Source organism: Anarrhichthys ocellatus, unplaced genomic scaffold (assembly GCF_004355925.1).
Source record: "Anarrhichthys ocellatus isolate YVR2014 unplaced genomic scaffold, GSC_Weel_1.0 scaffold28, whole genome shotgun sequence".
NCBI lineage: Eukaryota > Metazoa > Chordata > Actinopteri > Perciformes > Anarhichadidae > Anarrhichthys > Anarrhichthys ocellatus.
Window position 1 is genome coordinate 673,629 of NW_022280058.1, and position 24,442 is coordinate 698,070.

Consider the following 24,442-nt stretch of genomic DNA (forward strand, 5'->3'; position numbering starts at 1 on the left):
ATTACTTTTTAATTATTCAAATTCTGAGAAAAACAAATAAAAAAATCTATAGAGAAAAAATGGAAAAAGAAATCCTCGTTCTGTAAAACCAGAAGTAAAATCTGTCAAAGAACCTGATGACATGAAACATTAAATGACATTATTTAGGCTTGTAACAACTTTTAACTTAAACTCCAAAAGCCTTCACAGAATGTGTGATACCAGATACGGTCTGCCTTTCACGGTATGCAATAGTTCCAGTGGCGTTCGTTGGGTAACACCTGACTGAGCCGCAGGCAGCAGCTGATGGTGGGCTCGTAGAACACCTGACCCGGATCCTCAACCTTCACTTTCGTGTCCGGGCTCGTCTGGAGCACGGAGCGGGCGAACAGTGAGGGTTTAGAAGCTTTAAACATAGTTTTCTTCGTCACACAGCCCATGTCTATGAGCGCCTGGGGAGGAGACAATGAGGACAGTGTATTAAAAAAGAAAAAAGCTTTATTTCAAGGGTAGATCTGGACTATATAAATCACTTATGAATAAAATGCATTACTTGAGCCATGAAGCTTCCCAAAGCTTCATGGCTCTCACCGGAGACGGGTTTATCAGCCGATGTGAAACAACCTAACGTACCAATGAGCATCACGCGATAGTGTTTCCGTTTACCTGCACCAGGTCGAGCACCGCCATTGGCTGCAACACGTCTTTGTAATGTTCCACCAGAGTCTGCTGCGTGAGTCCCGGCCGGAACATGATGTGGTACATAATGGCCTCCAGCATGCCCTTACACACCTGCCGGTTCAGATTGCCGTCAACCATGCGCCACGGCCGGCTGATGAAGCTCACATTTTCCCTGTGTGGAATAGAGGAGAAAGAGATGACGCACAAGAAAAGGGACACGCCTCTTTAACTGCGATTAGATAATCAGTCATAGTCTGCACTTACTCATGATCAACACCAGCTGGTCTCGTTGGTAGAGCGCACGCTTCTTCCTCTCTTCTGTCGATACTCCTCGTTCGAATTCTATGATCTTTCTTTTCTTCCCATCTTCCCTCAGTTTCCACCGTCTCCTGCTCTCTGTCCTCTTCGGGCTTCATCAGCTTTCCTCCCTCCTCCTCCTCCTCCTCCTCCTCCTCCTCCAGGTTCAACGATTTGTCTCCGCTCCCCTCACCTGGCTGCTCCTTCTGCTTTTCCAGCTGTTCTTCCTCATTCAGTTGCTCTTTAGTTGCGTCACTCGACATTCCCCCCAAGTCCCGTCTGTCCTCGCCTTCTTGTTCGACCAAAACCGTTTTCTTCGCAGGCGGTTCCTCGGCCTCCGGTCGGACTTTTAGCTTGGGTCTCTTGCGCATGAAGGGGATGTTGTGGACTTTCTCCAAAAACGGGTGTCTTTCGGATGAGAAGCGGGACTGGGACCACTGCTTGGAGTTCACAGTCAGCAACCACGGATCAGCGTGCTGCATGAGCACCCAACGGACGCCCAAACCCCCGACTTTTATCACCTGGCCATCTTCTTGTAACTCCTGGAGCAGAAATGGAAAAATACAGATCGGGCAGAAACAGAAGAAGAAGAAACAAGGAAAACCAATTGTTCGCTAAACCCCTCACCAAACTGCAGTTATACAAGACTGACTGTAACTAGGCTCTGGATTCCTCAACATGCAAAGGGAATTTTTAGAGTTCGAGTGGTGTCTTTTCCAAAAACAAAAAGATGAGCAAAGTGTGGGCTATCGTTTTGAAGCCTCGAGTTCAGTTGCCTCGAGTTCAGCTGCCGCCATCTTGTTTTTTTTGGAGCCAGAAGCGACCACACTTGGACCGCACAGAAGGAGCCGTTCATCTATTCGCAGAGGCTCAACTGAGCTAGCTAATGTTACAGCTTGGCCGAGGAGGACACCATTAATGTTTACCTAGATGGCACCACAAGCCGAGCGCCATCTACTTCCATTACATCGGAGAGAAGACAGATATCTCTACCGCAACTCAAACCACAACAATCTAGATTGATAAGTATTACTACAGGTAAGGGGAAACATATGCATTTATGATTTTGGAGTAAGCTATCCCTGCGTTATACATGCGTTTACCTCCATGTACTGCTGCAGGCTCCTGGTGCGTCCAAACCATGGCTCCTCCAGGTGTGTGTGGTTGTGGTAGAGGTCCCGTATGTCCAAGCCATTCACACCAGCAGCATTTAAGCTCCTCCTGAGCTGAGCACATGCTTTGATGTCATGAGGAGTGTATCCTCTCTGCTGAATCAAACGCCTGTCACACTCCTTCACACTGTTGGGAGAGCACGAGGAGGGGGAACGGGTGAAGTAGGTGAGGACGGAGGGCAGCAGGGATGGACCGCATTTAGTCAAGTCCAGCGGTGGGGAGCCTAAAAACCAAGGAAAAAGGAAAATAAAGAGTTATTCCTGCAGATGAAACGGTGTTTGTATGTGTGTTACATGCATTGATACTTACTCTCCGTACTGAACAGGTGGTGAGCGGGTGTGTTGCGCAGCCGCAAGCTTATAAAACACGACTCCACCACGATGTTGTCACTGGTGTTGAGGTTACGTATTTTGACTAGAAACAAAGCAAAATCTCAATTATATAAATCTGAATAGGGCTCCAGCTGACTAGTATTTTCTTTACCGACTAATCTATCTTTAAGTTTTTACACAAAACACACCGTAACACAAAAATGTTAAATTTATGACATAAAAACAGAGAATCTTCACATTTAAGGAGTAAAAAAAAGAGATTGGTTGGCATTTTTGCTCGAACAATGACAGCAGACTAATCAATTAATTAGGGCTTCAATCAAATAAATACAAATAAAATTCTACCTACTCTTCAACCAATCCATTGCTCGTTTCAATATGTTTAACATCTACTATTGTCTTTTTCTAAAAGCGTAAAGCGTATTGAGACACTTGTGATTGTGAACTTTAAAGTAACTTAAGAAACACTTTTAAACACAATAAATGTAATCATTGTTTAATATGTTTCACCATTTCATTTGCTACGGTCCTAAACTAAACATTTCACAAAAAGTTGTTGTTGCCTAATTATTTTTCTCCTCTTTGTTTAATCCAAAGTGATTCAAGTGATTTTGCTGATAAAATAAACTTTACTTTCTGCCATCCACCAGAGTGAGAAAAAAGCGTGCGCTATACATGTAAACATGTATGTACAAGTAAAAAATGTAAACTCTACCTATGCCAGGACAGCAGTATCCGCGCATCATCAGGTAGTTGGTGTGAGACGCTTGATGTGCCTTCACTTCTAATTTTTTCCTCCCGTCACACTCCTCACCATCGTCATCGTCATCGTCCTCGTCATCCAGAGCTGCCATACTGGAAAACAAATGCTTACCTCAACATTGTTATATCTTCAACAGTGTTTCCATTGGCTGGTGAATCAATCTCAGCGAACACTTCAGGAGACATTTAATAAGTTAACAATAACAATAAAGCATCACTGAAATCAACAATAGAGCATACAATAAACAATAGAGCTAAATAAGCTCACTGAAGTGTTTTCATTGTCTCACTTTGTCATCAGTGGTGCTCTTAGCAGCTTCTCTTCAGTGTTCCCGTTACTCTGGACAAACAGTGACGGATTTGGACTCACCTCTTGACTACATCGTTGTCCACCAGGTTGCTGTCCACCACCACCATCTGTTTCGGTATGGACATGTAGACACTGAGCAGTCCCAGAGACATCAGGCTGAGAGACACCAAACAGGCTCCACCTGGAGAGTCGATGGAGAACCGCAGCATCTCCGACACATCTGGAGGCTCCTCTTCTTTGGGCAGATGATCGTCTGTCTGCTCTCTGCTGGGTTGATCTTCACCAGAACCAGCTGTGAGGCAATCTTCTGGGTTTGTCCGTTCGTCTGCTTTGCTCGCCGCCTCTGTTTTCTCATTGTTCACCTCCATCAACTTCTCCTCTCCTTCCGTGTTACTTTGGTCGTTCTCTCCTTCCTTTGTGGAGGCACTGTTTGCTGTGTCTGCTTGTACGTCTGGTTCACTCACTGGTCTTCGTCCGTCTTCCTTCCTTTGTCTTTTTTTCTTCTCCGACCCCGCTCTTCTCTCCAACACTTCCTCGCCGCTCTCCGACCGGTTCTCGGTTTCATGGTAGAACTCAACAACGGGTGTGCCGTCTCCCGTCCCGTTGTTGATCAGATTCCTCAAGAAGCGGAAGGAATCCGTGCACAGCAAGTGAGGAAAGCGCCAGGAGAAACACCTGTCGGGAAGGAGTGGGAGAGGCGTGGTCAATGAGCTTTGCAATCAAGCAGTAACATAGTGTGGCAACGATTTAAATATTGAGACATCAGATGGTTCAAGACGGTCGTCTCACCAAATGTTCACAGGAAACTAAACTCAGGAATGACATCAGAAGATAAGCAGTTCCTTTAAGGTATCTTAAGAACAGCAATGTGATTCTTTACATGCTAAAGACAAAACGGAAAATAATGCATAAAAAAAATTTAAAAAAAATTTATATAAATATTTAAAAATAGAATTAAAAAATAGAAATGAAATTGAAAAATGTAAAATAAAATAAATAAATAGGTAATTTAAATAGGAATGTAGGGGAACTAATACAAAAATTAAAGAAGCAAGTTAAAACAGAAATCTTAATTTGTGTATTATATTTGGCTGCCATTAAGTTCATTACAATTAGGTGGTTGACACCAGATGCACCTCGTGAGATGATGTGTACTAGTACAAGTAAACTGAGTATTCACAGTGATCTTTGTACCTGTAGTAGGACTGGGACAGCTGGTAGGACATGGGCAGGATGGGCAGCGCTCGGTTCTTCTTGGGCCCAAACGGCTGATTGATACGCCGGCGGTTGACCAGACCCCTCTTCCTGCATTGTATGAACACTTGGCACAGCAGCTCCTGGTTATACTTACTGTACATGTGGAAGGTCTAAGAAAGAGGACAGGTGGTCAGTCAGAGGTGTGTGTGTGTGTGTTTTCTACCTAAGAGTGTCTGATGAAAGGAGAGTGAGAAATGGATAACTTTAAAAAGCAGCTCATGACTCACTTGTCTTATTTATTCATATTTAATGGTGGTTTCACACTTATTACGTCTATGAGAAGCTCTTTGTAGTGCTGTGCTCGTGAAATGTGCTACACAGTTTATTTGTGTGCTACATTTAAATTCAGAGCATTAATATAGCAGCAATCAACTCTTTGCTATTTAAAGATACAGTGGAGTAAAATCTACCTGAGCAGAGAATGAAGTCGTCTCCCAATGCTTGTGTTGTTATTTATTTTTGGTAGCCGTGCATGCGTGTTAGTGCATGTGAGTCCCAGTATGTGTGCCCCACTGGCTAGCTAACTGCCGCCGCTAATACGACGATTACAGCTAATAACCGCGTCGTCGCGGAAGCCCGACCTCCGGTCAGAGGTTGATCGTCGGTGTAGCTGAGGCAGACCCGGGTGACGCCTGTCACTCAAAGCCGCCAAACCCTCAATTATACCCAACTTTAAGCCTAAATATAATTTAGACGAGTGAGTTAAATAAACTGTTTATGAACCGGAATATTAGCTATTGAGAGCAAAAACATTTTTTGTAAAAGGCTGAAAACGTGTTTATTTCTGCTGTAAAGTTGGGCATTTTAACAGGGGGGTCTTTGGGGATTGACTTGCTTTTGGAGCCAAGTGACCATTTGAGGAACTGTTTTTGTTGCTTCCACATTTGCTTCATTTCTTAAAGCCACAGATTGCCGCTTGGGTCCGAGCCGCTTTGTTTGTCTGTTTCCTATTTACAGAGCCAGGGCTGTGTTTGAACACCAGAATTGTCTTTCAGAAGGACCGCCAGCGGACTGCAGGGAGATTTGACAAAAAATTGGAGTAGAATCGCTAACTGCACCTTTAACGAACAAGAGGAAGTAAAATTAAAGATGGCCGTACCTGAAAGGATCTGGACGACTTCATCTGACAGTTGGTCATGGCCAGAGTGCTCTGGATCACGTTATGCAACACTATGGCATGAATGTCGTCTGAGCTGCAATTGACAGAAAACAAACAATCAACTACCACCATAACAGTTAAAATGTATTAAGTAGAAGAAAGTCTAATTGAATCCTCACCAGTTGAGAGTGTCTTTCCACGACACCTGCTTCCTACTCTCTATTGCCGAAACCTTGAACCTGTAACACACAGATACAGCGTTACATCACATCCTGCGCTCAGCTTTCTTGTTCCGGCCATCGCCGCCGGTTTAGAGTGAGCACATCAAACCTCCTCTTCCTCTTCTTACCGAGAGAAGAGCTGACGTTTTGTGTCCGGCATGATCACATCCCGAGTGCTCAGAAGAACAGCGCTGAACTTCTGTCTGAGCAGCCTGGCATACTCAGAGAACGATTTACCACAATCCTGAAACAACACAGGCAGAAATATTATCAAGGAAATAGCAATAAGTGAACTTCAAGCTTTCAGACACAAAAAAAACAATATCAGACAATATTGACAACAAAACAAAAACAACGCACATCTGGATTGTTTGGAGCAGTAGGTTTCTTCGACTCCAACAGCTTCATCAGAGGTTTGTCCTGGTACACCTCAGCCAGGCAGATCCTGAAACACACAGCTGATGAATCAAACTGCAGGTTTACGTTTAGTAAATGTGTGTTTCCTTTATTAGTGCCTACCTGTAGTTCAGAAGTGTCTGAGGGTTTTTCAGGATGTATCGCGTGCGACGGCCGACAGCGACAGATGTTTTATCCATCGATATCTCAAACTCTGCGTGGAGCAGGTCTCTCACCACGCAGTAAGGTACGTATGGCCTTTTTAACTGCAACACGTGAACAATACATTGAAACAAGTACAAACAGCTGATCCTAACTTTGAATTGATTTGTTAAATCAAAAAGTTAAACCATTCTTGTACGTTCAAAATATGATTTAACTGTTCATGTCAGAATTCTTTAAAAAAGAAAAATTGGGAAGCTGCAGATTCAGCGGATAATTCGCGGTAGGTTCATCACTAGGAGTGGCCCATTTTGCGTCGTTTACACATTGTTATTATAAAAATAGTTGGTTTTTTTTAGACGTTTTAAGCTAAATAAACCATTTAAAGACAATAAATTAGCTGAAAAATGCATCGTCAAAAAGCTGGAAACTCGGCTGATGAAAACGTGATGTTTTGGGCATGAATGGTTTTTACAGGGCAGCAACTATCCAATATTTAACAAAAAAAAAAAATTGCCAAAATGAGGAAAACAGAGAGAACGTAAACTAAACATTTTGCAGCAAATATCAATTTTTCTTGCGATTGAATCATCTTGTGACCCCTCAGATTTATCTTGGGAGGATAGGAATCAGGAAAATAATACGTTTGCTATTGCCATTTTTTAAGTACAAGATAACTTTACCTCTACAAATTATTCAAATGCAATAAGAGGGAGTGGTCTATTTCCTCATTAACAGCAGACAAAGGCCTATGCGATGGGTAAAGAGGCCGTTAACAAGGAGGAACTATTTTGTTTGAAGGGAACCACCATTAAAGCAAACACTACTTCATGCATTTGTGTGTGCGTACTTTGCTGTTGAGCAGGTGTGTGGCCACACTGCAGAGCATCATCAGTGAGTCTTCCTGTACAGACCAGTAGACTCTCTGTCTGGTCATCATTTTTAAGGCTCGGTGGTCCGCCTCGTCGTGGGCAGGGGTGCGTTTCTTGGGCTCTTTAAAGGCAAATAGAAAAACAAAGAAACAGGCAATCAGACAGGCACACTATCTGTAAGCTGTCCGCCTTCAGTCCATTTTTAATGCTCATAATGTACCCTTCTTCTTCTTGCGCGAGGCCTTGACGACCTCCTTTTTGCTTCTCTTCCTCTTCTGTTTCTTTCCTCCGACCACCCGCTGGTTTCTGGAAGCAGGCTCAATATCCACCTGGTTAGAAAACAACAGTTCGTATTGTTTGTAGCCTGAACTCTTTGCTCTCAGAGTCTGAACTAGATGTAGGAATCAGTCAAGTGTGTCAATCTCACATACCGACACCGTTTTGAGACGGGGCATTTCTATTATTCTGTCCATCCCATTCATGCCAATGAGGTTTAGTCAACAGCACCACAAACTACAACCTCCAAAATAATCACATAGAATCAACACCTCTATAACAACAATAATGGAACATTATAACCTTCATGTAGGATCTTTTACAGGACAGTTGTATTAGACTACGGGTACCTAATACACTGGCAACTAGGTGTATATACGGATAATATAACAGTAATAAAATAGAACCAATTGAACTCATACCTCCACAGTTTCTGTTATCTGTGGTCTCTTGCCAGTCACGTAACGAGGTGTAGCAGTTCCTCCTGTTACACACAGACACATAGAAAGTACTTTATTCATTAAACTGTGACAGTTAAGTTTTTTTGAAGGACATCAGATTCTTACAACACTGACTTGGGCTTTAAAAAAAAGCAACACAAAGACCACAATACTGAAGCGTCTGTCTGAGCATTTCAAAGTGTGGAGCAGCAAAGTGGCAGCCAAAGAGTAAAGTGTAGTTAAGTTGTAGTGTTTTATTTGGCATCAAGCTCGTGTATACAAACACTTCAGGTCGTGGTTACGCCCGAGAGATGCAGCTGAGATACGAGTCTGCTCAAAGCCGACATCAGCACGGACTAAAATGAGAACGTATCCACAACATGAGACAAGCGAGTACAAAACGCGTCGACACCCTTGTGGTCTAAACGTGGGGTGAGATTCATATATAAGACTCATATTCTTTCTCCCGTTATTGTTCACGCTGAATTAAGCCATGTCATGATTCAACACAGGGCGTCTTTAAAAGAAAAATTAGTTTAGTTTCAAGCAGTAACTCACCAGCTTTAAGTGCAATCCTGAGAGCATTTTTAGTCAAGAGGCTCTTCAGTCTGATTTTATTCTCCTTCGCCGCCAAACCACTCGGGGCCTAAAAACAAAAAGCCAACAGACAAAATGTGCACAAACATGAGGCCACGTTCAATATGCTGGAGTCTCCCACTTCATGCACAAACACACCGTTACTTACCGTTTTGACAGCGAGAAGGTGATTGGTCCACAGCCAGTTGCGTTTAAGATGAGCAAAGAATTCAGAGTCCAGACCTCCGGCTCCTTTACCGTCTCCTGGTATCGACCAGTCGTCACACGCTTCACGACAGCCCCTACGTACGTGTGTGTGTGTGTGTGTGTGTGTGTGTACAGATACAATTACACATCAATGCTACACACTGGTGATGATACGCTGCTCCAACCTCTTCTTTGTCAACGTGTTTTGCTTCATGTTGTGTCCTGGTAACGTTACTATCACTTGTCGTGTGAGGGGAGAGTTTGTGCGTGCATCTCTGAGTCTGTCCACGGCTAATCTCGCACACTGCACAATATTTTTGGGTGCTCATTTATGTCTACCATGCTCAACGACCTCTCGTGGTTGCAGTGACTCACACTTTCTTAAAACACATTTTATTGCCCGTTTGATGCTTACATTGATTGACTGCTGACTCCTCACTCACTGCTCTTAACGGGTCTATATATTACTGATCACTCTATGTATACTCTTTACATTACTCTGCACTTTCCCTCTTTTAGCACTTCTGGTTAGATGTTGAACTTTATTTTGTTGAACTCTGGTCAATAACAAGTTTAAACTAATCGAAGAACTTAATGGTTTCGGCCAAAACACATTTGTGCTTCTCGGTTATGAACCGTCCAGACCTCTCAGATCGTCACAACTACATATGTAGAAGCAGCTTCAGTTGTTAAGCACCACATATCGGGAACAAACACCCAGAGAACTGCTCCAACTCAGTTATTTTAGATCAGAACTTAAAAATAAAACTGCTTTGTCTTACAGAGGCTCCACTTACTTTAGCAGGTATGCTAACCCCGCAAACACGTTGCGTTCATGCACAAAGGAAGGAGCCGTTTCTTCATCCGTGTTTCTCTTACTGCGGATTACCCCTAAAAAATGCAAACAAAGAGAGATGGGCACATCTTGTAAATTATTAATAATACATTTTATTTATATAGCGCTTTAAAAAGGCACTCAAAGACACTTTACATGTTAAAAACAGAAACAATAGAAGCATTTATAATAAGAACAAAATATACGACATACCAGTAAGAAAAAAAAATAAAATAAACATGAAAAGAAACATACAAACTGAAAACACAAATTGAAAATTATATTTTTCCATATGGTTACCAGTGCTGTGAGTGATTCTGCTTTTGTGTGCCAGAGTGTGTGCATGTACCCAGTGGTGTATTGAGGCAGACACACATCAGGTCAAACCAGTAGTTTTCTACGTCTTCGACGGTGTTAAAAGTGTACTGGCGCCTCTCAAACGGTTTGTCAGTTGACTCGGTGACCAGCCAGTAGTGAGGCTCAGCGCTGGTGGTGTCGACAATGGTGGCATTGCGCCTCAGGTACACAAACACCTGGATCAGAGCAGATGTGGAGGAAAAAATATGACACGCATGAAAAGAGAATTTACTTCATTTTGATCTATACATTTTCCAGAGTCAGCTCATTGTTCCCTTTTAGCCGAAGAGAAATGTTCTCCAAAAAAATAGGAATGCGAATTAGGCGCGTTTCCACCAAATGGTCGGTCTACGTTTTAATTGTTCTTTCATGTCAGCTGAAATTGGCCATATTTCACGTTGTCCGGTCACGAAGACAATATCAAAATATGTCTTCAGAAAGACATTAATTGCAGAAAAAGCAGATGAATCATGTGCTAAATGTTCGCTGTGTCAACATTTATTCGACAAAGGCGTTTCCCCCTCAAGCGAGCGTAAGAAACTTCTTTGTGCAATTAAGGAAGATTTATATAATTTTTCTGTTCCCACTCAACTTTTCTAATGTAATGTGCATAAAAGTATGTGAATGAAAACATTGCTATTGATTCCTTAAACTACTGTTGGACAAACATCTGGTGTGAAATTAAGCCCTCTTCAATTTTGTATTGTTTGAAGTTACTTCTATACTTGTATGTTTGTATAGCTGCTCTATGTTGGTTTGCAGTAAAATTAGAAAAAACAGCACATGCTGTAACCACTTAAAAATGTTCAAATTAGCATGTTCTGAATTCACTACTTCAACACCAAACATCTTGTCTTCCTGTGGAGTGTTTCTGTAGCGCTGACGCCGCTGACTTGTTTCTGTGTACCTGGTCTTTCTCCTTGAACTTCTCCACAGGACCAAACTGCAGCAGACCCATGTAGACCAACTTCTGCAGGTTCTCATGGAAAGAGAAGATGTATCTCCTGACGTAGAGAACCCACAAATACTCCATTTAGAATAAACAGTTACGATGCACACAGAGAGAGCGAGAGAGAGAGAGAGACAGAGAGAAAGTCACCGTTTGTAAAGCAGCTGTCTTCTCATTCTGGCGGGCAGCGCTCTAACAAGATGGTGTTGCTTCACATGATCGTTGAGATAGTCCTCCAGTCCATCCACCTGTGGACACAAGGCAGCAAATGTGGTTTTATGTTCTGCATGTTTCTTTCTTCATCCTCTTCTCTCCGGGAACATTCACCGACATTAATAGCTTGTAAGAGTCGCATTGAACAATTTAACGAGGCGCGCAACAGAAGTAATCCTGGCCAGGCATAAACCACAGAAGAGCGCATTGCTAATTGTAAATAAATAGAACAATTTCACGATGTAATTGCATTGCAGATTAATCATCTTTTTCCTGCTCCAAACTTATCGTTATTGTATTTGCCTTTAAAAATCAATTTTCTGTCGTCTGTCCTCCAAAAACCCAAACACGGTTCGTCTTCTCACCTGATAGTTGATCTGAATGACTTGAATGAAGATGGAGAGAGGAAGGCAGTGGAGCAGGTCTCCGACCATCGCCCAGCCGCTGGTGAACTCCTTGTGTACTCGGACAGGAGGCATGAATTTCTTCCAGGAGTCTTCATCGGCGTACACTATCAGAGACGGGGAGAATATCGTAGAACAATCAGGGTGGTTGGATGGGGGGGAGAAAACAGTCCTACCCTAAAAGATAAACTCTTGTCCACATAATAAACTATAATATGCATTCAAGCCCCCATGTGCAGTGATAAATAACAGTATGCAGAACTCAAAGAAACAAGCCCAAACCTTTTACTACAGGGGAGTTCCCACACATGATGCTGTCTCACCTTTCAAGTCAGACTGAGAGTGTGCAGGTGTTGCTTTATCCTTCACCTCCTCTTCATCACCCGATGTTAACGTCAAAACCAGGTTGGACTCTGTAGAATCTGCCGTTTGTTGGTCCGCAGAGCCAGAGGCGGCTTTTTCAGATGGCCGTGTTTGTCTGTTTTTCTTTGTGGACTCTTTCGGATGTTTGGCGTCAGGATCGGAGCACCTCACGTCTGTTGGCGTTTGAGCGATGGACTGGAAGTCAGCGGAGTCGTTGCCCGGATGCCCGTAAATCAGGTACCAGAGGAAGTTATGAACAAGACGCAGACGATGCATCTTAGGCTGGAAGCCAAAGGTCTTCCCCAAACCCCGAACTAAAGAAAAGAAGAGGTTTAAAAGAGATTAAATATTTCTTAAACTGTTTTATGTGATGGACTGACTGCTCTGACATTTGGCCTTTGTGCCCTCAAATTGGCCGTGGCCCTAAAATGATGAAATTCCAGGCCTTGATATATTCAGTCTAAAAGACACTTAATTAGAGCAGCAAAGTGGGTGAAGTCGCAGGATCGAAAAGTATTTTTCCCCCAACTGTGAATAAAAAAAGAAATCAAAAGTTCTCTCTTTAACTGGCCCCTGAAATGAACTGGACCCAGAAGAACAGACCTCCAGACCCAATGCCGACCAAAGCATCTCCTCCCATTTCGCTGCTCTTCTAATACGCCGTGAAACAGAACCTGTTGTGGGCTTGAACTCGTCGGATTGTCTCTTCTCTCTCTTTTGGTCTTTGGACGTGCTGCCGCTCGGATCCTCGGACCCTTTGGCTTGTTCTCTGGCTTTCTCTTCAGCGTGCTGCAGCCTGAGGGACAGAGACCAGAGTGACGGAGGGGAAGACAGCTGAACAGAGGCTTGATCGTGAAACAGGACACAAGACGGGATCGAGTAGGCAGAACATTTAGACTGAGACACTGACAAAATCAAGTACAGTCAAAGGAATTGCACAGCGAGAACCACACATACCCCATTCCTCAATGACGTATTTGTTTTGTGCTCACCTTAAAGCCGAGTAAGAGCTGGAGATTTTGAAGCGGACCTGTTCAATGACTCGGCTCACTATGTCATCGTTGGGCTGAATGGACGGATGAACGACCATCTCAAGCTGCAAGAAGAACAGCAGACAGAGAGAGGAGGTGTAAGTGGTACATTTGTTATACGAGTGTGCTTTTATGCTTTTGTGCTGACTAATTATCGAGGTGTGATGTGTGCTTTTACCTTCTTGGTGATCCCATCCTGTATGATGGTGGTCTTGTATACCTTAAGTAAGCCTTCTCTAGACAGGTTGTCTACGAGACGTAAGATAGTCTTCCTACAACACTTTGAGATCCTTCCATCCAGCTTCTCTTCGTCATTTATAATCCTCTGCAGCCTGGAGAAAGACAGCGTGTTGACATTTCTCTTCCCTCTTACTGGGCAACAAAATGCTTTGAAATGAAAGGGATAGTTCAGATGTATTGGAGTGGGGTTGTAGGAGGTGGTTATCCATAGTCAGTGTGTTACCGACAGCAGAAGGCGGTCAGCACGCCCCCAGTTTGGAGAGAGACAGACAAGAGTATCAGCACAGAAAGAAACGGTACTTTTACCTCGCAGAACATAGAAGTGTCTGGTCTACCGCTGCCTCGATGGGTTAGTTTGTCTGTGTATTGTATGACTTGAATCCAAAGTAATACCCCTTTAAAGTCACTCAATACCACAAACAAACGAACAGATCGAGGCCAGCAACTCACATGTTCTGCGAGGTGAAATTACTGTTTTTAGCTTTAAAGAAAGCACAGATAACAGCTTGAGTCACCCACGGAAAGTGCTGTCTGAAGGCAAGATAAACATCATCTAAGTGTAGCTTATTACTAAACTGATATTGATTTTTTTTAAGGGTAGCTTTTCTTTCAGGTGGCTGAAATATGTTTTGCTGGTACTCCTGTCCATTTCTCCAAACTGGGGGGGGCGTACCGACCGTCATCTACTGTAGATAATACACCGACTATGAATAAGTACCTCATACAACCCCAACAAAAACCTATGGGTTTAAATGATAGCATTTAAGTCAAACTGACGGGAAAAGACCCTCGATGATTCTGAAGCTGCGGACCGCCTCAATGATCAGGTTCCTCCTCCTCAGCAGGCGGTACGTCTCATGAGACCTCGCCGAAGACCACCTGGATTTTTTACGAGCCTGCAGGAAGAGGATCCAACTGTTAACTTCCAACACTCATCTACTGATGTCAAACTGCTGGAACAAAACAGTGAGGAAAGCGACCCGTCACACTGACCTGCGGCTTGCAAACACCTTTATTATTAACAACCACAATGTTGTTGTCCACAATGTTGTTGTCCACAATGTTGTTGTCCACAATGTTGTTGTCCACCGGGTTATCGGCTGCAATCAATTCCTCACTCTCAGGTAAGGGGCTGCCAGGACTGGAGACGGATTCTTCCTCCTTAACTCTAGCTTGTTCTTAAAAAAAAAAAGAAAAAAAAAAAGAGAATTAAATATGATTGAACAGAACAAAAAGGTAAACACACATATAACGTGCAATTCTGCAAACTACCTGCTCTGGGAGTGGACTCTGAGTCCGGTGTCGTGCTGGTCGTGCATTCGCTGCTGGCTGGACTTTCACCTGAGTGATGACAGAACATAAAGAAGTGGGATGAAGAGCTCTAGCTGCCTGTTTAACAAATACTTTGGTTATCACGGGTCGCAGTCAGGATGTGAATTTCGTCTTCCTTGTATTTGTCTGTGTATCTGTTGTGAAAGGTTAAACTCACATTTAACCAGTGAAATTTGCACGATGGAGATCTCAGTTTGTGTCTGATTAGTTTTCATACTGCTTTTCCCTCCTGCCGTCTTTTTTTTAGCTCCTGACTTTCCTCCCTCTCCATCCAAGCCTTCATCTGCTCTCTCCACTTCTCCATCACCACAGTTCCACCCGTCTTCCTTCGCATCCTCGTTTCCTCCTCCGCCTGCTGCTTTCTGAATCTTCTTTGCCGCACGGGGTTTGGCGTTTTCCGTCGCCGTCGACTTAGAGGTTGACGGTGTTTTAGGGGCGGGCCGTTCTGCATCCGATGTCTGCGGTGCCGAGTAAAGAAGCTTCTTCCGCTCCTGCTCTTTAGCAACCCGTTGGAGTTGATTACTCACACCAACACACCTGTCAAGAGAAGTGAGCGGAACAACAGTATTTGATATGATGCGGTGTTAAATATTAGAATTTAGAAATCTGCACTTGTTTATAGATACACACTTGTGGCTGATGAATCTTGTAGTCCTCTGCCGACCCGCATCTACCATGAATCCCTGCAGGGGGAAAGACATCACACACATTAAAACGATTCAACAAAACATGACAACACCGCACAATGTGACACAATATGGAATAGAATTAATGCTACATTACTTAAAAAGCTCAGTTTTTGTGTTAATTGAGGCTGTACTGGACCACATTATAATGAAGAGTGTTTCCCATAATGTGTCCACCTCATCCAAGGAAGGAGAAGACTTAACATATAAAACAGTCCAGCGTGGTAAATTACAGCATCGGGGTGATTTGCTGACGCTGTATAAAGAAGATTAATTGTCTACATCTAGCTGGTCTGTCAGGCTGTACTTAGGCATAGCAGTGCAATAAGCTAAATGCTAACGCTATGGTTATACGCTCACAATGTTGATGCTACCATGTTGATGTTCACCAGAGCAAAAGAGGGCAATTCATACTGTACAAACTTGCTCACCGGAGGGGAAAACAATCGGCACCACAATGTGCAACTAAGGGCTGAAATGCTAACTAAATGCCTTAAGCAGCTTTGAGAGCTAAAGCTAGATATGTGTTAGCAAGCCACTGCACGTGTGCAAACATGACACTGCATAGTTTTCTGATTTCTCCACATTCCACTATAACACAAGTTGCATAGCGTCAAAATGCTTCAGCGTAACTTACAGAAATACGGTTCTCCTAAAACTGACATTTGGACAAAATGCTTGCTGCACATGGAACGTCAGACATACTGAGAGTCCGGGTGTTCTTTGTGGCGGTGGACCTCTGCTGGAGGTCACATGGGCGGGAAGCCCAAACACATCCGACAATTGAGAGTCGGCTGCCAACGTGATTGCATTCACAAGCTAACTTCCTGTTATGTAAGATATGTTTTTTACAATATCTCGAACTGCACATTAATTATTCTTAGACTTTGTTTAAACTTTACTTTAAGCAGTTTTTGAACAGAAGAAGTAATACATAGAAAAAAAACAGCAATTTATTTAAGAACCTCTCTATATGGGAAACATTGTATTAACAATGTAGGCCTTACCTTAATCACAGCGTCCCTCTCCAGCCTTCGGCAAATCATACGAGCTTCCAGCTTACCGACATTCATTCTTATCCCGATATCCCGCTGGGTGATTCCCTTTGTACCGCAGGACAACACTGCATTACAACAAAAAAGACAAGGGATTTGCAAAGTAAGTTATTTTTAGAGAATTAAAGTGCAATCAATCATTTCTCGGACGATGTGGCATGTATGTATTTGCTGCGTTATCGCCGTCCTCTTGAACTTGGGATCTGAATAGAAACAATAGATTTGAGGGTGAAGTGCTGACGGAGGTTGAGGGAGAACAACATTTGACGTGTGGTTCAAAGAGGATCAGTGCTGAAGACTAATGACATCAACAAAGAAGGATATCCTCAATTGTCTCAAAGGTTTCATCACTGATGGATTTTTAAACTTTAGTTTTTCCTGTTGAAGCCCCAATAAATCACCAGCGTGAATACATTTTCTCGTCAGTAGCCTTGTTTATTAGATGATCTGGCTGCCTGTTTTATAAAGAAAAATAGAGCATAGAACGACTTTAAGTTGGTAGTTACTTCCTATTTGCTCACATGTGGTGTGTAAAGCATTTTGCCCAAAAAAGACCCTGGATATTAAAAGTCCTTGTGCATTATTCTGTGCATAAGACAATTAAGTGGCACATTTATTACACTGCTGGTAAGAAGGTGGAAGAAAAACATTAAACAGCTCTCCGTGTGTGTATTTAACCTTCTGCAGCCTTAATGCGAGGCTTGATTCAGACTGTTGGAAGTTTTCTGGAATCTGCCGTCATGATTTGAAAGCGACTTGGGAGCTGGCTCAGACACGAGTAAGCTCTCAGACATCAAAGTAATCCAACGTACCAATGTGATAGGCCTGTGACAGGACGTCCTTCTCCATGACGCGCCCCTCTGAAGGGAGAGCTCTGTTGTCGTAATCTTCGTCCTCGTCGTCATCGTCGTCATCCTCAGTGACACCCTTCTTGGTGTACGGCTTCAACAGCCTCAAACAGCGCACAAGCACTTTATTCCCTGGAGAACAAAGTGAAAGGATGCAGTGCATTAGTACATTTCAAATTCTCAACTTCATTTAGCGTTTTAAGACGAATCATTAAAGCTGAATCCAATACATCAAAGTATTTAAGGCAATAAAAGAAGCTGCAACTTTGTAAATGGAACATAAAAAATGCAATTTCTCACCTGGGCATCGACTTTATATCTGATATTGTGATGGCATACTGTATCTATGTCTATTGTTATCAAACAGATGTGTGCAACGAACACATACACTATCACGTGCTCATACTGGTGATTCGGTGGCGCGTTACCTTTTTTGTTGGTGCAGGGCCCGGCGTCGGGATCCAAGTCCTCCAGAGGGTACTGGCAGTACTCAACCAACTTGGCCGATCGCATGTATTGAAACAAGCGCTTAAAGCTACTGTCATTCACGTTCTGCGAGAAAACACACAGTTATTACCGCAAACAGAGTGAGACGAACACACACACACACAGACCGACGGACACTCGCAGAGAGATACTCACAGAAAGGTGTTCTTTGAGAGTCAGCAAAGTGGCGAACTGTCCGGGTGACTGCAGCAGAATGTTGGACACGTACTCCATCAGTATGTCGTACTTCGTCCTCCTGAAAGAGCAGAGAGGGTTACGGGGAGAAACAAAGACGGGGGGGGGGGGGGGGACAGAGGCTTCAGACTAAAGGTGCTCCTAAATCTTAATGTCACATATGTAGTGGCACAAACATCGGCTTTGTTCCCTCTTAATATTTTCAGTATTGTAAAGACTTGAGTAGCTATGGCAGAGAAAAGATGCATTCAACACTAGAGGATTACAAGAGGGAGAGAGCAGGCTATCACTTCTCTATTGGTGCACAACAGCAGAGCAGTGTTGCGACACAGACCTGTTCACATGGAAGCGTTTGAGCAGCAGAAGAATGGAGTGCTGCTGTTGTCCCGTATTCACTCGTGTGACGTGAGACTGCATGGTGATGAGTCCGTATTTGACGAGAGCCTTCCTCATGTAGTGCAACTTCCGGGCATCGATCCTGTCGAAACACAACGCTGGCTGTTACAAGGTGAACGTCTAAGCTGCAGCGATGCTGTGCTAAATGAGAGCCTCCTACTTGAAAGCGCATCCGTGCAGATCCCTCTGTAGCTCTCCCTGCAATCGAGCTCGGCCCACTCGCTCCAACACACAGAAAGAGTCGTCGTTCAGCTTCAAATCGGGATCGCTGTCGATGCCAATCAGGGTTCTGAATCGCAGCGCCTGAGACGCCACGACAACGAGCTTTCGGCCATATCTGAGGAGGGACGGGTGAGACAGAAGGTGGGGGGGGAATGAGACAAATGTACAGTTCCACTAAAATGTAATTAACTTGTGTTGAACACGTCTGTATACTCTAACTCTACAAACCTTTCCAAAGCCTCCTGCAGGTTGAGTAAAGGGGTGAGGGACTTGGAGCGGACGTGCTGAGTGACATCTGTCCTCTCCTTGAAGAGTGCACACGAGCCCTGTATCCCATCCTTGTTCTCCACAGTAATATGGATCGGGTAGACCTCTTTCCGCGCCTCAGAAAACTTCTGTGCCGTTTCAATGCCCGTGTCTGGGTCGATGCCTTTAAACCTGAAGAAACGCGCACATGCACGGAAACACAACATCTGCATCGGGGCATTGAAACTCTTAAAGAAAGCCTCAGGTGGAACATACATATCCTGCAAAGTACTTTATGCATTTATTAAACTTGAATTGGAACTATCGAATGAAGTACTATATACAGCATATCTAAAAAAAATAATTAAAAAAAAACTCTTTTCCCACAATATTTTTTAAGTTTTTGGGGGAACTACACTCAGTTACTGAGAAGTGATTGTGGTCATTCACATGAGGGTCGACAAAATAATAGAAACACCTCTAAGTACAATTCAAGAGCAGCACAAACTGCAGTCTACAAATGACCAATAACATTAACTAACAGTATAACCTTTATTGAGGTCTGATTCGTTGCATTAGACTCCATGTATTTTAGCTGAATGGATCTCATAAACTGATAACTGAGTGGTTTTCCAGAAGGAAATAGTCTCACGGTCATGTTTACAGTGTGGTCTGTGAATAACCAGGACACTGAATGAGGTAAATATCATATACCGTTAATTAGTTGATTAAACAATTGTGTTTGAGCCTTCCGTGAACGATGAACTCACCTGTCATACAGCACCACGTCGTCTCTCTCCTTGGGGAGTTGATAGAACTTCAGGTCGCTGTTGCTGAGGAGTGACTTCCAGATGAACTCCTTGGTGCAGTCGTCGAGCTTGAGGGGGAACGCAGGCTTTATGTCGGCCAGTCGTATCCACAGCGAGGGAATAGTTATTCCGTCCAGTCCCTCCAAAGCCACTTCATCCGCAACTATGCTTAACGGCTCCATAGTATGCTCACCATGCACACCACCGCCGACTAAAGCTGTCAGTAAGCTAACATGCTAGCTTAACAATAGCTAACTAGCAGCTTGTGTGCTCCTTCCGGGTTCACAAAATTCGCCGGGTGTTAATAAAAATAACTAAAATAAAAAGATTATTCGCGTGCTGAAGTTCTCTCGGGTCAGCCGACTGTGTTAATTTATTTAAAAAATATTGAAACAAACTTGATTACAAAACAATGCCTCCTCCAAATGTTTCATCTAGTGCGTCACTGCGTACGTGATGGCGTCATATTTCAACTTTGAACTCACGTTGAAGATACGTTTTTACAGCAGAAGAAAAAATAGAATCCACAAGGTGGAGTCCAAGTACACAGGTTTCTGAATTGTCTACCACAGACGCATTTTTAAGGGTTTCTTTTATAGTTTTCAAACAGATTAATATGGTCACACACACATTTTAATAAAATATAATACAATTACAGCTGAAAATTTATATTACCGAGTAAATACCAACAACTTTGTTAACTTCTCCTGTGTCTACTTTCTATCACACAGTGACATTTAGGTTAACATCTGCAAACATCTTGATATTAGATTACATTAAAAGTCCTGCCTTCAAAGTTTTACTTAAAAATTATAACAATGTTAACAACAAAATATATTTAAAGTATCAAAAATAAAACTCATTACATAAAAAATAAGGAATTAACATTTGTATGTCACATGTAAATGTATGTAATTTCTCAATTTAAAGCCTATGTACTTTATATACATTGTTTAAATAATCTACAATTTATCAAATTGTATTAATTGATCACATTTGTTTTAAGAAATCTTTATCTGCAAAGTAACTGCTGTCAATGTAATGTAATAAAATCTGAATTGTAGTGAAGTAGAATGTAGCAGAATAGAAATACTACAAGAACCTCTAAACTGTACTTAAACACAGTTCTTGAGTATTTATAGATTGATGGAAAATACTTCCTCCTTCAACAGCACAGTGAAGAAATAGGCCTCTTTTAATTGAAGACATGTCACAGTAAAAGCACAGATGTAAATAATAAAATGAATGATGGCTGAATTCCATTTAGCTGCTTCGGTTTCAAGGTCCTGGTGTTGTGCTTGTTGGCAAACCTAAATAGACCGGAGTCGTTGTTAATGTTATTAGTAACACCTGTGCTTCTTCAAAATGGAAAAGTCGAAATATCTGCTGTGGAAACGACCTATGGCATTTAAAATGCCACAATGTGCCGTATTATTAAAGAAAGTAATGTACGTGAATAAGGAAAGTTAAGTGAACAAATATCAAAGAAAAGGAGATGAATGATTTATTTAACATCTTTATTATGAAGTACCTTTTTAAAAGAAATGTACAAGTGGAACCAGCACAGTGACATCTTGGCGTTTACCTTCGAAAAACAGAAACACCATGGACATGTGGTGCGGGTCTGAAGACATATGAAATGATAATGTACATATTTACAGCAGAGGATCTATCAGAACAGAAGTGAGCAAGCATGACTGCAGCTAAATAATACAACGGGACTGACGGGAAATCAAAACTTTTAACAATAAAAGCATGGATTGGTTCAATAAAGATATTTTTTGAAAGATAACATGATAAAGGCACTGTGTTTCACACAAACTGACAACACAACAGACGCAGTCGTTTGTTTTGTCCATCCAATCCATAATCACAAGAAACAACTCTTTAACAAATGTCGTCATTCAACTGTCCCTGGGCGTTCTAACAAAACAGATAAAATATACGTGAGGGCCATAGCAGTTCGCACATAAACATTAAAACAAAATAGATAATTCAACTCATCAGGAAAACATTCCTTATAAAGAACATGATTGGTGATTATTAAAATTACACTTTTTTTTATAAACAAATACATATCTAAATTTTAAATTTCATATTGAAGGCATAATGGGTTGAAGTGAGGACACGTGTTTTTTTCCGATCCTACGTTTCCCTTACCGGGCCGAAGCCCAGGACAAATTGTATTTGACATTCCTGCAAGACGTACAGTAGGGCCTCATGAACACATTCAATGAACTACCAGCATAGATAACACAAAACACTCAGTCAAGCCAACAGCTTGAGATCAATACTGAAGACTCGACATGATTACAGGACCGAACGAGGGGTTTCCTTTGAGGACATAGCAGGTAAAAGTTTAAAAAAAGTCAAATTACATTCAGCTTCCACAGCTGGTGTGTGATAAGTGCACTCTCTGCACGGTGCTTCGTGACGTCCTCGACTGCAGTACTGTGCTGATGTGAGAGGTTTGAAGGAGTAGTTTTGACATTTGGGAAAATACGCTATTTTTTTTTTTTTATTTCTTTCCGAGTGTTGGACTGATACCCTTCTCATGTGAAGCTACAGTCAGCAGCCGGTTAGCTTAGCTTAGCATAAAGAAAGGAAACTGAGGGAAATGGCTAGCCTGGCTCTGTCCAAAACAACAAAACAGAAGCACCTTTAAGGCTCAACTAGTTAACAGGTTGTGTTTAGTTGGATTTACAGCTAAGAATTAGTCAAATAATTGGCCAAAAATTAACTAGTTGCTATTTTGGTCAGGTTCTAAATTGTGCAGATTTATCCCACCTGACAGTAAACCGCATATCTTGATTTTGAACTATTGGTCGGACAAAACAAGTGATTGTTTAAAAAAAAAAAAAAAAATATGTGATAGGAAGACCAATAGCTTAATCGCAAAAATATATTTGCAGATTAAATCTGTATTAAAAGCAATAAGCCAAACCTAGCCATTTGCCCTTATTTCCAGTCTTTATGCTAAGCTAACCAACTGCAGCCTGAAGCTCTAAATTTGCCAAACAGACATGAAAGTGGTGTTCAGTGGGAAATAATTGCTCAATTGTCAAACTGTTCTTTTAAGATGAGCTGCAGATGTTTAACTCAGTGTTGAGCTACAACGTCTTGACGTTTGGGAATCTGCAAGAGGGAGAAGATTCCCCATCTGCTCGTGATTTAAGAACACATTTGATGCTCGTGGACTCGGACTGCACGGACAGACATACGCATGAAGGCGTACGGGACGCACGGTATGCTCTTTGGCTGAGTTCAGGCAGACATGACACGGGCTTTCACACTCGCTTCAGAATAAGCATTCTAGATCGTAAATGGCACTGGCCGGGCGGGCAGGCAGGCACCTATACCGAGTACAGAGTTACATACCCAGTGGAGCAGAAACACAGAGATGAGGCGACAGTGTGACCTGTTAAAAACAACAGATACTGTGGTCGAAGGTGGCACACCGTAAGTGTGCGCTGCTCTTTTTCATGAGAGTTGCTGTGGGTGAACAAAAAAAAAAAAGAAGCCTAGAATTAAAAAAAGCATCGCGCAGCAAAACAGAACTACACACTCGCAGGTTAACAGTACAGAAGTGAGGTGCAAGGATGTATTATAGAGATGGAAAAACAAACAAAATGGCTGCCCTGAAATCACTAATGAACTAGCTTCAAAACATACACAATAATACAACATTAAGTTGAGATATAACGAAATACGGCTGCATTAATAAGTAATAGTACCTGCCTTGTACATACACAATTCAAATAAAATGAAACAAGTAGCTAGGATACTTGACTTATCAAAAATATGTAGCTTTGGTAAACAAGTTATGTAGAGAACTGTTGTCTGAACATGTTGATGTGAGAGATCACTACATGACATCTAGGAATCAAGGGTGAGAACGTTTCTGTTTGGAGGCTATGAAGTCAAACGAGAGGAGAAGCAGGCTAAAAAGTTCCTCCGTCCTCTCCCCCCCCTTGTCACCAGCTGAGGAAAAGAGACAGCAAACGGCAGCAAGACTCCCGAACGGACCGCTGCCGCCGCTCTCTTTACTGTCCCGAGCACCGATTGAAGAGTTTCCGTGGTAATGTAGCAGCATCGTAATGGTCTGCGGAGGACACCCCCCCCGGAGCAGAAGTGGAAGACTACTTCATCTTCTCCCTTCCAGCAGTCCCCTCACCCTTTTCCCCATCCGTCGCAGTGGAAGTGGAAGACTCGTCAGACGTCAGATTTCAACAGCGCTCCTCGAATATCCACAGTGGAGACAAGACAGGTGAAATAATTTATATTCCTTTCCTTATTTCCTTACGGCCGAGCTTCTTCGCTTTACGTGGGTTTGATCCGGGCATGACGCCGACATCCAGACAGTCCATAGAAATAACCTCCTTTACACTCCGGCAATCTCCCTTCTGTCACACATGGCTCCCTCCATCCTTCTACTTTCTTTCATTCCGTTTTTCTCACCAAACCCCAATGTTCTCTTCCTATCTCCTTTTGTTATTTTTTCAAATGATCCATTCCCCCCCCCCCACCCCAATTCTGTGTCATCTTCCTGTTCCCAAATTTCAGTCAACCTTCTCCACCTTCCCGATGATCTTCTCCTCGAAGATGGGCAGGATGGCGTCATCGTCACGAACCTCCTCGAACACCACACCACAGTCAAACTCGTCGCTCACTTTCTTAAAGTAGAACCTGCACACACACACACACACACACACACACACACACACACACACACACA

At 42.7% G+C, this 24,442-nt stretch overlaps 2 protein-coding genes across 3 annotated transcripts in view; both read right to left on the minus strand.

The window, feature by feature from the left end:
- Positions 1-20,154, minus strand: gtf3c1 (general transcription factor IIIC subunit 1). Its single transcript, XM_031863164.1, has 40 exons — positions 19,669-20,154; positions 18,881-19,090; positions 18,591-18,767; positions 18,369-18,512; positions 17,996-18,095; positions 17,782-17,905; positions 17,318-17,485; positions 16,458-16,573; positions 15,395-15,447; positions 14,922-15,301; positions 14,705-14,773; positions 14,426-14,610; positions 14,210-14,328; positions 13,371-13,524; positions 13,154-13,257; positions 12,836-12,957; positions 12,122-12,475; positions 11,760-11,905; positions 11,332-11,429; positions 11,140-11,236; positions 10,225-10,408; positions 9,838-9,931; positions 9,003-9,135; positions 8,816-8,903; positions 8,240-8,301; positions 7,762-7,870; positions 7,520-7,662; positions 6,631-6,773; positions 6,472-6,556; positions 6,240-6,355; positions 6,070-6,129; positions 5,891-5,984; positions 4,729-4,901; positions 3,595-4,209; positions 3,178-3,317; positions 2,440-2,544; positions 2,061-2,353; positions 925-1,499; positions 646-832; positions 1-431 (listed from the first exon to the last, which is right to left on the minus strand). The coding sequence occupies exons 1-40, from the start codon at positions 19,887-19,889 to the stop codon at positions 219-221; spliced, it is 6,753 nt and encodes a 2,250-aa protein (XP_031719024.1). The 5' UTR covers positions 19,890-20,154; the 3' UTR covers positions 1-218.
- A 1,056-nt stretch (positions 20,155-21,210) lies between these two features.
- LOC116392052 (axin-1-like) overlaps positions 21,211-24,442 on the minus strand; it is a 12,512-nt gene continuing 9,280 nt past the window's right edge. For both annotated transcript variants that reach the window (XM_031863185.1, XM_031863184.1), the window contains exon 13: positions 21,211-24,393. In XM_031863185.1, coding sequence (XP_031719045.1) covers positions 24,267-24,393 — 127 coding nt within the window. In that variant the 3' untranslated portion in view covers positions 21,211-24,266. The remainder of the gene's footprint in view (positions 24,394-24,442) is intronic.